Source organism: Bombina bombina, chromosome 6, assembly GCF_027579735.1.
Source record: "Bombina bombina isolate aBomBom1 chromosome 6, aBomBom1.pri, whole genome shotgun sequence".
Taxonomy (NCBI): domain Eukaryota; kingdom Metazoa; phylum Chordata; class Amphibia; order Anura; family Bombinatoridae; genus Bombina; species Bombina bombina.
Genome location: NC_069504.1, coordinates 812559461 through 812572440, shown reverse-complemented (window position 1 = coordinate 812572440; position 12980 = coordinate 812559461). Strand labels below are relative to the sequence as shown.

At 38.1% G+C, this 12980-nt stretch overlaps 1 protein-coding gene across 1 annotated transcript in view; it reads right to left on the bottom strand.

Moving 5' to 3' along the window:
* CC2D1A (coiled-coil and C2 domain containing 1A) overlaps positions 1-12980 on the bottom strand; it is a 259462-nt gene that overhangs the window by 222183 nt on the left and 24299 nt on the right. Inside the window, exons 9-12 of the mRNA XM_053718166.1 lie at positions 10456-10528; positions 10277-10378; positions 7972-8102; positions 6995-7067 (exon numbers count right to left, since the gene is read on the bottom strand). Of these exons, the coding sequence (XP_053574141.1) occupies positions 6995-7067; positions 7972-8102; positions 10277-10378; positions 10456-10528 (379 nt within the window). The remainder of the gene's footprint in view (positions 1-6994; positions 7068-7971; positions 8103-10276; positions 10379-10455; positions 10529-12980) is intronic.

The following is a 12980-nucleotide window of genomic DNA, read 5'->3' as shown; positions in this document are numbered from 1 at the left end:
CCACTAATCAATTCTTATTACTAGTGGGAACCAATATCCAAGCTAGAGGGCACAGAATTGGAAAGGAAGGGAGAAACAAGACAGGCGGACCTAAACTGAGGGCACCACTGTTTGAAAAACATTGCTCCCAAAAGAAGCCTCAGCTGAGCCAAAAACATTGAATTTGTAGAAATTCGAAAAAGAATGTAACAAGGATTAAGTGGCCACCTTGCAAATTTGCTCCACAGAAGCCTCGTCTTAAAAAAGCCTAGGAAGAAGAAACAGCCCTAGTAGAACGAGGCGTAATCCTCTCAGGAGGCTGTGGGCCAGCTCTCTTATAAGTCAACCAAATGATACTCCTCAACCAAAAGGAAAGAGTAGTGGACAAGACTACAAAAAGGGCAAAAGATTGACGAAAATCTTTAGAAGCCTCGAAATAGAATTTTAGAGCAAAAACTACATCCAGGTTTAGTAACAGATGTTCTTTTTGAGAAGAAGGAATAATAACTTTGAATGAAATTGCGGTCCTAAACCACCATAGGAAAACAAAAGCAAATTTGGTACGAAGGACCACCTTATCCGCATGGAAAATAAGATGAGGATCACACTGTAGAGACGAAATTTCTGAGATTCTACGAGCAGAAAAAAAAGCTAGTAAAAACAAAAACTATCTAAGAGAACAATTTAATAACAATAAAATGCATAGGCTCAAATGGAGCCTGTTGCAGAACTCGAAGAACAAGGTTAAGGCTCCAAGGAGGAGCCACAGGATTGAACACAGGCCTGATTTTTGCCAGGGAACAAAGGACTGTACATCTGGCAAATCGGCCAAACGTTAATGTAGCAAAACAGAAAAGGCAGAAATCTGACCTTTGAGAGAACTGACAGACAAACCCTTCCACAGACCTTACTGGAGAAAATACAAAATACGGGGTACATTCGCTTTACGCCACAGTAAACCACAAGATTTGCACCAGTAAAGGAATGTGCGCCAAACTTTATGGAAGATTTTATGAGGAAAAGGCTTACGAGTCAGGATCAAGGTGTCAACTCGCACAGACAAAAACTAGGCATTCAATCTCCATGCAGTGCGCTTCAGAGAATAAAGATTTGGGTGAAGAATCACTGAAGCCAGCTCCTGATATGGGTTATCATCTGATGAAGGAGGACAAATAGAGGAAAAAAAATCAGTATCTGGGAAGCTTGGAGATTAGATGAGAAGCCATCAGAACCCTAGGGAGAAACATCTGCCCGCTCAGGGATCTGCCTCCCAGTAGTCCACACCTGGGATTAGAAAAGCAGAAGTGTGGCAGTTGTGGGACTCCACCCACAGAAGGATGCAAGTTACTTCTTCCATCGCTAAGGAACTCCATGTTCCTCACTGATGGTTGAAATAAGCCACCAAAGAGAAGACTAACTATTGAAATCAGATAAACCGGACGGAACTCAGATGGGGCCAGGCTAATCAGGGCATTGAATATAGCTCTCAACTCTATATAATTATTGGAAGGACAGACACCGACTGAGTCCAGATTCCCTGAGCTCCTAATTGACCCCAACCTGCTCCCCAGCCAGAAGGCTGGCAGCTGTAGTAACACTCTCCTAGGAAGGTCTTCAGAAGCATGTTGCCTTGGAACAGATGGACCTGAGCGAGCCATCAGGACAGAGAGACTCTCGACGGTTAGTCTAGGACATTCCTCCGATAGAGGGCCGAGTGATCTCCAATTCCAGGGAGAGAAACTGTTACCTGAGTCAAGTAGAAAAAGGAAATAGCCCTGCGACAATCATGGAGGATTACAGTTACTTAATAGCACATACTCCCGATTTCTCCATCTCAGATAATTCCTAAAAAGGTATTGAACCCAGGGCTGATAAATAAATGCTGCAGAGGATCAACACTGGGCTACAAGGTAGACCCAAAGAAGGAAAGCAAACCTCAAAATCCAGCTAAAATTCCTTTTAATATGTACAGTAGACTAAAAGGTATGATAAGCAGAAATACTGCATATAACCCAGTCAAGATATAAGTCTACTATAAAAGATTGGGATAAAACATGAAAATGCTAACAATCCCTAAAAACACACATTAATAAGTACCGATGCAGACAAATTAAGATAAGCAAACATAATGCTTACAACAATTTCAGTAAAATGTTTCTTCTACTGTGGGAGAGGGACAAATTATGAAAATGTTAATAATCCCTAAAACATACATTTAATATGCATAGCAGCGAACGATAGTATATGCAGACATAATGCTTATAACAATATCAAGAATATACCTCTTCTGTAGAAGGATAGGGATAAATTGAGTAAATGTAAAGAATCCCTAAACCCATACGTTAAATATGAATAGCAGACAAAAAAGATAAGCAGGTATAATGCTTATAACATTATCAAGTATATACAGTACCTCTACTGAACAAAGATAGAGATAAACCATGTAAATGTTAATAATCCCTAAAAACATACAATTAATATGTACAGCAGACAAAGGATAAGATAAGCAGACATAATGCTTATAACAATATCAAGTATATACCTCTACTGTAGAAAGATAGAAATAAACCGAGAAAAAGATTAAAATCTCTAAAAACATACATTTAATATGCACAGCGTACAAAAGATTAGATAAGCAGAAATAAGGATTATAACAATATCCAGCATATACTTCTACTGTAGAGAGATAGGGATAAAAACATAAAATGATAATAATCCCTAAAAACACACCTATAAAATGCACAGCAGAGAAAAGATAAGCAGACTTCAGGCTTATAACAATATCAGTATATACTTCCACTGTAGAAAGATAGGGATAAATCATGTGAATCAGATGAACCACCCGTGTACTGGCATCACAAAAGATGGTATTTACCCACCCTTATTCAGTAATCCACAAATATGTAATATTGCCAGCAATACATACCACACCAAATCAAGAGAATTAAAAGAAATTATAATTGCCCAGCAATAAGAATTACACACATATTAGGAAATAAACAAGAAATGTTGTCAGTAAACAAATGCAAACTACTGATAAAATTTGAATTATCCCCATATGGCAATAAACAGAACAATGTGCACAAAAGAGGGATAACATTCAAAGGCTACTATATTAGCCTAATGATATTCTGAGGAAATAAACATTAAATAAAAAACACCCTTAGTCGCCACTAGATGGTGGTAGACACAAGGGAATCCTCATATTCTATAAGGCAGAAAATGATAACCTTTCTATATGCTGATCAGATTTAAAGGGACAGTATAGTCAAAATTAAACTTTCATTATTCAGATAGGACATGTAATTTTAATCAACTTTCCAATTTACTTTTATCATCAAATTTGCTTTTTTCTCTTGGTATTCTTAACTAAACCTAGGTAGGCTCATACGCTAATTTCTAAGCCCTTGAGGGCTGACTCTAATCACATGCTTTTTAAATTGTTTTTCACAACAAAAGACTTGGTAGTACACGTGGGCCATATAGATAACACTGTGTTCAGGCACAGAAAGTTATTTAAGATTTAGCGCTGCGGAATCTGTTGGCGCTCTACAAATAACCGATAATAATAATAATAATAATAATAATAATTTAGCACAACACAATGCTAAATGCAAGACAATAGATAATAAACAGTCACAGTCATGTGATCAGGGGGCTGGAAGAAGGTTCTTAGATACAAGGTAATCACAGAGGTAAAAAGTGTATTAATATAACTGTGTTAGGTTATGCAAAACTGGGGAATGGGTAATAAAGGGATTATCTAGCTTTTAAAACAATAACAATTATATTGTAGACTGTCCCTTTAACTGTGTAGAGACAGACCCCATGAGGCAGTGTAGGTTGACAGTGAAAAGGAGACCAAGAGGAAATGCTCGTAGACGCATGGTCAGAGTTCAGAATCGACCTGAAAACCCAGTTCACAAAAGTAACCACTGTACTACAGTGGATAAGTAAATACACACTGCAAACCCCCTCTGAAAGAGCCCTGACTCCATAACACATCAAAAGCTTGTGCACAACTCTAACATGTACCGCACTCAAAGGAAGGTGTAGCTCAGCTAGAGAATTTAAGGCGCGCGCAATTCGATAACCTCCTAAACAGTCAGCATTAGAAGAGAGAGAGCAGCGGTTAGAAAAAACAATATGGTAAACAGCTGAGATAGGAAGACACTACCTAGTTACGGTCCTCCGCTTCTGAATCGCTCCTTAAGGATTTAAGGCATAACAGTGTCACCTTAAACTGTATCATTAAAAGTCACAACCTGATCTTGTAGTATGCAGGGATCTTAAGTAGCTGTGAATCACTCTCGTCAACACGCAAACTGATTGCGCCAAAACTATGCAGTAGATATATATTCCACATACAAACTCACATGCCGACATGCTTTGTACTAGGGATTCAGGTATATAACAGTACTTTTAAAGAATGCCATTTATGTTGCCCTTCTTAAATAAAACAAGCCCAATCTCAGGATAGGTTGCAAAAAGTTAAACACAGTGAAAAGGGTTCGACTGCCCAGGAAACCGATACTGTGATCCGTGTAAAATAACCCTTAACCCTAAAAAGGCATCCATAGCAAGGTCCCATATAAATCCGTACATGAAAGGATTAACTGCAGACCCACATTTACACTTAAATACCAGCAAGTTGTAGTCTCTTATATTTAGACAGTCGCCGCCCCTGCTGAGGGAATCTTAACCACATTAGCTTCACTAGAATAGCTCCTCAATGCCCACCCACACAGGAGTAAATTAGACAACAAGCTTCACCAGCTTCTGACAGGGACCTTGGAGCTTCAGCTGTGTGGCAGACACCGAATCCTAGGTCTGACAGATCCAGAGGACTTCTGACAGGGACCTGGAGAAGAGGAAAAGCAGAGTAACCAACCCTGGTTTTCCATATAGGGGTTAGCATAAATTCTTGGAGGAAAAGTAAGGACTACCTCACCGACCTCCAACAGCTAATAGCCACCATTACTCTTACTAAAGAGGATTACATGGACACAGCATTAGCCCAATCCTTGCTTGCAGGGAAACTACTCATTAAAGAATAAAACTTAATTTTCTTCAGAGCACCATCTTTGCACACCTCCATGATGTACAAAAGCAAAGAATGACTGGGGGTTATGGGAAGTGGGAAGGATACTTAAAGGGACATGAAACCCAATTTTTTTCATTCATGATATAGAAAGATCATGCCATTTTAAACAACTTTCTAATTTACTTCTATTATCTAATTTGCTTCATTCTCTTTATAAACTTTGCTGAAAAGCATATCTAGATAGGCTCAGTAGCTGCTGATTGGTTGCTGCACATAGATGCCTTGTGTGATTGGCTTATCCATGTGCATTGCTATATCTTCGACAAAGGATATCTAAAGAATGAAACAAATTAGATAATAGTAATAAATTGGAATGTTTAAAATTGTATTCTCTACTTGAATCATGAAATATTTTTGGGGGGTTTAGTGTTTCTTTAAGGCTTTTGCTGGGGTGTTCTTTGTCTCCTCCTGGTTGGAGGAGTTGAATTTCCATTAATAATTAGAATGGATTTGTAGACTCTCCATGCCATTGGAAATAAATATTGTTTTGTATTGACACAATGGGAAAATGCCCAGACACTTTACATGGCTTGACAAAACCCAGGAGCCACTGGCTCCTAGAATTTTACCCCTGGCTCCTAACTTTTTGGGTTATTCTCCATATATCTACATACATATACCACCGTCTGTCTCCTAAATCTATTTACTGGCTCATAAATTTTAGACTAATTTGTAGACCTCTGAATATTGTTGGAAAAGGTGAGTCTGCCATTCCAAAAAAAAAAATAAAAAAGGGGTAACGTGCTCTTGTAAAATTATTAAAGGGACCACTAAAGTGAAAATTAATCATTTCATAGTTCAGAGAGAGCAATAAATTTAAGAAAAAAAAAAAAAATTTCCAATTGACTTCCATTATATAATTGTTCAGTATTTTATATGCACACTTTCCACACTAGACACTGGGGCACATTGCTGATAGGAACAAATAATCTACTTGAGCCCTACTCTATGTACCTGTTTGACCTTAAAGGGCTATTCCACCTTTTAAATGAAGGGCCACTTATTTAGCTTGGTTGTGGGTGATCACCATAAGAAAAAGTGTCTGGAGTCCAGGAAGATTTCATTTTTATGGAGGGAGGCTATTACAAGGAATTTCTCGTTTATACAAGAAGTTGCATGTGCCTCTAATTTGCAGATTATTACAATGGTAATGTTGATCACCTGCCCTACCAGGAAAAAGGGAGGCATTTTATTAAAGGGATATGAAACCCAAAAATATTATTTTGTGATTCAGACAGAGGATACCATTTAAAAAAAAACAAAGATTCCAATTTACTTCTCTTATCCAATTTGCTTCACTCCCATGATATTCGGTGTGGAAGAGATACCTAGGTAGCCATCTGTAGCACTACATGGCAGGAAATAGTGCTGCCATCTAGTGCTCTTGCAAATGGATGACATTTGTGCAAAACTGCTGCCATATAGTGCTCCAGAAATGGGCTGGCTCCTAAGCATACATGTATGCTTTTCAACAAAAGATACCAAAGAATGAAGTAAATTTGATAATAAAACAAAATTAGAAAGCTCTATCTGTATTATGAAAGAAAAATGTTGGGCTTTTATATCCCTTTACGGGCAAGGGACTTTGAGGGCCCTTATATTTCCACATAAAGCACACCTAGGAGGCATAACCTATTCTGGGGGGGGGGGGGGGATGAGCATCCTGTGCAGTTGTTATAATAAAGTACAACAAAAACACTTATTTTTGCACTCTGTATTGTGGATCTTTGAGTATTTCTACAAACGATAAAGCTTTTATATAAGTTTGATTGGCCTACTAAAAAAAAAAAAAAAAACACAACATATGATTTGTGTGGGAAACTCAGAAAGAAAACAAACCAACCACTGAGATTGAAAATAGTAAAAACAACTTCAGCATTGTATGAAATGGTTCACTCTATCTATACAAACCTGGAGGAACAGGTAGCTCTGCCAGGTTAACCGGTCTTCCTGCTTTGTGGCTACGGATGGCATCCTGGTATTGCTGTGAGGCAATATGATAAAAGTGCTATGTAGATTAGTTACATATAAACTATGATTTATACACACATTTTTTATTTTGTAAATTACTTTAATGCTCAGATACATATAAAGAAGGAAGCACCTGCCTTTAATTTTGCTTAATTACATTTTAAAAAACCCTGTGCCAAAACACTGCAAAAACTATATGAACTTATGCAGGATTTTATAATTAAAAGAAAAAAAATAGTCCACAATTGTCCATCAGTTAAAAATCATGTATCAATGATAACGATTTTACCTCAAGGTTTGTTTCACAAAACTGCCAATGCAAAACTCTATTTTAGAACCAATTCTACGTACTCTTTTGCAGAGAAAGAGGTTTGAATAGAACAAAATTACGTAAGGATTTAACCGTTTTAAAAAGTCTCACTTTAAAGGAATAGTCTAGTCAAAATTCATGATTCAGATAGAGCAGGTAATTTTAAGCCACTTTCTAATTTACTCCTATTATCAATTTTTCTTCGTTCTCTTGCTAACTTTATTTGAAAAAGCAAGAATGGAAGCATAGGAGTCGGCCCATTTTTGGTTCACCACCTGGGTAGCACTTTCTGATTGGTGTCTAAATGTAGCCACCAATAAGCAAGTGCTACCCAGGTGCTGAAACAAAAATGGTCCGGCTCCTAAGCTTACATTCAAATAAAGATAGCAAGAGAACAAAGAAAAATTGATAATAGGAGTAAATTAGAAAGTTGCATGCACTGTCTGAATCATGCAAGTTTAATTTTGACTAGACTATTCCTTTAAGTAACTTTATAAGCCATAGAATCTATTGTTTACAATAAAACATACTTTTAGAACAATCATATAAAATATCACAAGGTATAAGGTAACCTACAGGTTACTCTGCTTCCCCACGTCATGTTTACCTTAACAATTCGTTCATGCATCCGAGCTTTTCGATCTTCTCCTTTAGTCTTTGCTTGCTCAGCAGCAGTGCGATAACGCTCCATCCTCTGCTGTAGAGCATCCAGCAAATCCTTTGGAGGAGAAGGAGGTTCTGCAATGAGATAACGGGTCAATAATAAAATACAGCAATACAAGAGGACACTGCCTCATGCGTTTCGTGCGTTACCACACGAGCTTCCTCAGAGATCAATGATAAAAATATGAAAAACAAAGAGAGCTAGGAAAAAGTTAGATATGTGCAGAGCAAATGAAGTAAGAGTATCATTATGAAAGAAGCAAAAACATAACTTTTATTGAGACTTAAATTTAAAATACAATGACATTTAAAAACCACAAATTAAATCTCTAAAGATGAGGACCAAATTTGGTATATCAGGTGGATAATCCAATGTTAATAGTTGTAGTACAAGTATGCTCTTTTTTGTAACAATCATTAAGTCATAAGCCTAAAATTGCTTTCTATAGACTAAATTATTATAATTACAGGCAACTTGCTGTCGTTTCTTTTAAATTATCCCTAATTTAAGGTAGATTAGAGTAACATTTGAAATTAAAATAAAAATCGAGCAGGGACGCCACTGATGCTTTTCGCCATGGCTTTTTCAAAGGGCGATCTGCTGTCGCCATGGCTTTTTCAAAGGGCAATCTGCTGGACTTCTTGCAATCTTTTTTTTTTTATACCCTATATCAGGCATTGATTGGTCGTTTTGGCTGTCATTCAAAAATGCCAGTATTCGGATTGGTTCGTATGATTCTAAATCTCAATTGCCATAACAGTTTTGGACGTATATCGAGTGAGATTATATTATGCCAATTTTCACTTTAATAACCATATACTTATTATTATATTGTTTATTTCTTCTATTTTTGTCTATTGTCATACCATAATATTGTATAAACATATATCGTAGTATATCAATTAATATAAGCATTGTTTGTATCTGATTTGGAGCAACTCGATTGGTCAATCTGCAATGGTCAATCATATTTGCCATCATCTGACTAAGTGCTATTCCTGCAGAGTCTGCCGTGAATATATAAAGCTCTATTGTTCACTCTTATTATGTTTAATCGAGTGCAATAATAATGAACATTAATCAGTATTCAGATTACTTATTGCTGTATAGCAGATATACTTGTTAGCGTTGTTTTTCAAACATGCTGTTAGTCAAATCGTTTCTCATATCTGATTGGTCTAGTTACCTGTCAATCTATATTTTCCTATTCATTCATCTTGAAAGCTATATTAGCCATTCTCTATATTGTATTTTATTACACTATTAACTTCTTGATGCACAAAGAATGAAAAATTGAGGTTAGCCAAATATCATGGCTGTGTGAAGCTGGCCCCCCTACAATCGGCACAAATAAAAAAAATCCACTTTTTCGTTAGTGCTACGTTTGTGCTGTTTTGTGCCGCAAAATTAAGATTTGTGCTGCTTTTATTTTTAAGATAATTGCAAATGTTTTTTGAGATATTACAGATTAAATAAAGGTCACCAAAAGGTCACCCAGCCCCCCTACAACAGCCAAAAGACATGAAACCGTGCTTGTTGGTTAGTGCTACGTTTGTGCAATTTAAATCTCCGTTCCATCTTGTTTCGTTTTGACTTATTAGCGATTTAATAAAAGGTCACCCAGCCCCTCAATAGCAGCCAAAACACATGAAACCGGCTGGTTGGTTAATGCTGCGTTTGTGCTATTAAAATGTCTGTTCTATCTTTCTTCGTTTTTGACTTATTAGCGATTTAATAAAGGTCAACAAAGGTCACACAGCCCCCCTACAACAGCCAAAAGACACGAAACGGGCTGATTGGTTAGTGCTACATTTGTGCCGTTACATTTTTTATCCATCCAACTCGCCTCAGCTGTATAAAAGTTGGCACTCCATGTTTTTAAAATGTGAATAAAAATATTTTTAATTTAAAAAAAAAAAAAAAAATCCGGCTCCCATGGGCGCCAAGCTGGATTTACCACACGGCTATTGGCTAAGAGGTGAAAATGTCATCTCTTAGTAAAAAAATTCTTTAGCCGTGGGCTGCTGTAGAAGCTAAGAACTGCGATCGGGTTGAAACAAATAAAGGAGCTTTCTACAGGAAGTATCTTATACTTCATGAATGAAAGTCCCCTTTATTTGTTTCAATAGTCAATCCTAGCGTTTGTACAATGCTAGGATTGACTTTCACTTTAACTTTAAAGAGGGAATCGTCTTAAACTAAAAGAAGTGCCATTGGAACATCAGTCCAAAGAGTATAATTTGCTCACCTACTGTCGGAGAAGAAACAGCTTTAACGGGAGGTTGCTGATGCACTGATGGAGCTTTCAAAGGAGGTTGCTGCTGCGTTGATGCTTTCTGAGATAACTGATCTGTGAAAGGAAGAATGTGTGTTAGAGGGGTAGTGGCCATAGAGCTACATAACACAAGCGGACGTCCTTTCTCCTACCTGGTGAAGGTGGTAAGCTGTCAGCATTTAACGGCTGTCCAGAATCCAGTGCAGCTAGCACAGGGTCCAGAGCCTGGAAGTGAAAGAAGGGTGGAGAAAGACATGGAGAAGGTGTAAGACAAAATCTAATGATAATGTGACAGGAATGAGGCTACAAGGACATTCAATATCTGCATGGTAGTATTTTACTTGTGAGGAAATGTTCCTTTCCCAGGTCCATTGGGTCATGTACCCCTCTGTTTTAGACTGCATTACAACGGTACAGACTATTCACTGGAATCGCAGGGGTTAAAGGGATAGTAAACCCATTTTCTCCAACATTGGTGTGTCCGGTCCACGGCGTCATCCATAACTTGTGGGAATATCTCTTCCCCAACAGGAAATGGCAAAGAGTACAGCAAAAGCTGTCCATATAGTCCCTCCTAGGCTCCGCCCACCCCAGTCATTCTCTTTGCCGTTGCACAGGCAACATCTCCACGGAGATGGTGAAGAGTATGTGGTGTTTAGTTGTAGTTTTTTATTCTACTATCAAGAGTTTGTTATTTTAAAATAGTGCTGGTATGTACTATTTACTCTGAAACAGAAAAAGATGAAGAGTTCTGTTTGTGAGAGGAATATGATTTTAGCAGCAGTAACTAAAATCGTTTGCTGTTTCCACATAGGACTGTTGAGATGAAATAACTTCAGTTGGGGGAAACAGTTAGCAGACTTTTCTGCTTAAGGTATGACTAGCCATTTTTCTAACAAGACTGTGTAATGCTGGAAGGCTGTCATTTCCCCTCATGGGGACCGGTAAGCCATTTTCTTAGTCTCAAACAGAATAAAGGGCTTAATATGGGCTATAAAACTGGTAGACACTTTTATGGGCAAGATCGATTGCTTTATTTGGGCATTTTATGAAGCTTGATGTTGATTTTCACACTTATAAACGTTGGGGAACGTTTTTTTAACGTCAGGCACTGGTTTAGACACCTTTTCAGTCAGGAAGGGCCTTCCCTGTAGTAGGCTGAGCCTCATTTTTGTGCCATTACTGCGCAGTTACTTTTGAGAGCAGGACATGCAGCTGCTGTGTGTGGGTCTGAAAGTTGTTGAAAAGGTTCCTAGAAGGCTTCATTTGGTATCGTATACCCCCCTGGGTTTAGTAAAGTCGCAGCAAAGGCTGTAGCTGGGACTGTAGAGGGGTTAAAACTGTAACCGGCTCCGGTTTCTTCATTTTAAGGGTTAAAGGTCTAAAATTTGGGGTGCAATACTTTGAATACTTTAAGACACTGTAGTGAAAATTTGGTTAAATTTGAACAATTCCTTCATAGTTTTTCACATATTCAGTAATAAAGTGTGCACTGTTTAAAATTTAGAGACAGTAACGGTTTTGTTTAAAAACGTTTTTTTGTACTTTATTGACAAGTTTAAGCCTGTTTAACATGTCTGTGCCTTCAGATAAACTATGTTCTGTATGTATGGAAGCCAATGTGTCTCCCCCTTCAAAATTGTGTGATAATTGTGCCATAGCGTCCAAACAAAGTAAGGACAGTACTGCCACAGATAGCAAAGTTGCCCAAGATGATTCATCAGATGAAGGGAGTAGACATAGTTCTACATCATCTCCTTCTGTGTCTACACCAGTTTTGCCCACGCAGGAGACCCCTAGTACTTCTAGCGCGCCAATGCTTATTACATGAAACAATTGACGGCAGTAATGGATAACTCCATAGCAAATATTTTATCCAAAATGCCTGCATTTCAGAGAAAGAGCGATTGCTCTGTTTTAAACACTGTAGAGCAGGAGGGCGCTGATGATAATTGTTCTGTCATACCCTCACACCAATCTGAAGGGGCCATGAGGGAGGTTTTGTCAGATGGGGAAATTTCAGATTCAGGTAGAATTTCTCAACAGGCAGAACCTGATGTTGTGACATTTAAATTTAAATTAGAGCATCTCCGCGCACTGCTTAAGGAGGTGTTATCTACTCTGGATGATTGTGACAACCTGGTCATTCCAGAAAAATTGTGCAAGATGGACAAGTTCCTAGAGGTTCCAGTGCACCCCGACGCTTTTCCTATACCCAAGCGGGTGGCGGACATAGTGAATAAGGAGTGGGAGAAGCCCGGCATAACTTTTGTTCCCCCTCCTATATTTAAGAAATTATTTCCTATGGTCGACCCCAGAAAGGACTTATGGCAGACAGTCCCTAAGGTCGAGGGGGCAGTTTCTACACTAGCCAAGCGCACTACTATTCCTATCGAGGATAATTGTGCTTTCAAAGATAATATGGATAAAAAATTGGAGGGTTTGCTTAAAAAGATTTTTGTACAGCAAGGTTACCTCCTGCAACCTATTTCGTGCATTATTCCTGTCACTACAGCAGCGTGGTTCTGGTTCAAGGAACTAGAAAAGTCGCTCAGTAGAGAGACTCCGTATGAGGAGGTTATGGACAGAGTTCACGCACTTAAGTTAGCTAATTCCTTTATTTTAGATGCCGCTTTGCAGTTAGCTAGATTAGCGGCGAAAAATTCTGGGTTTGCAA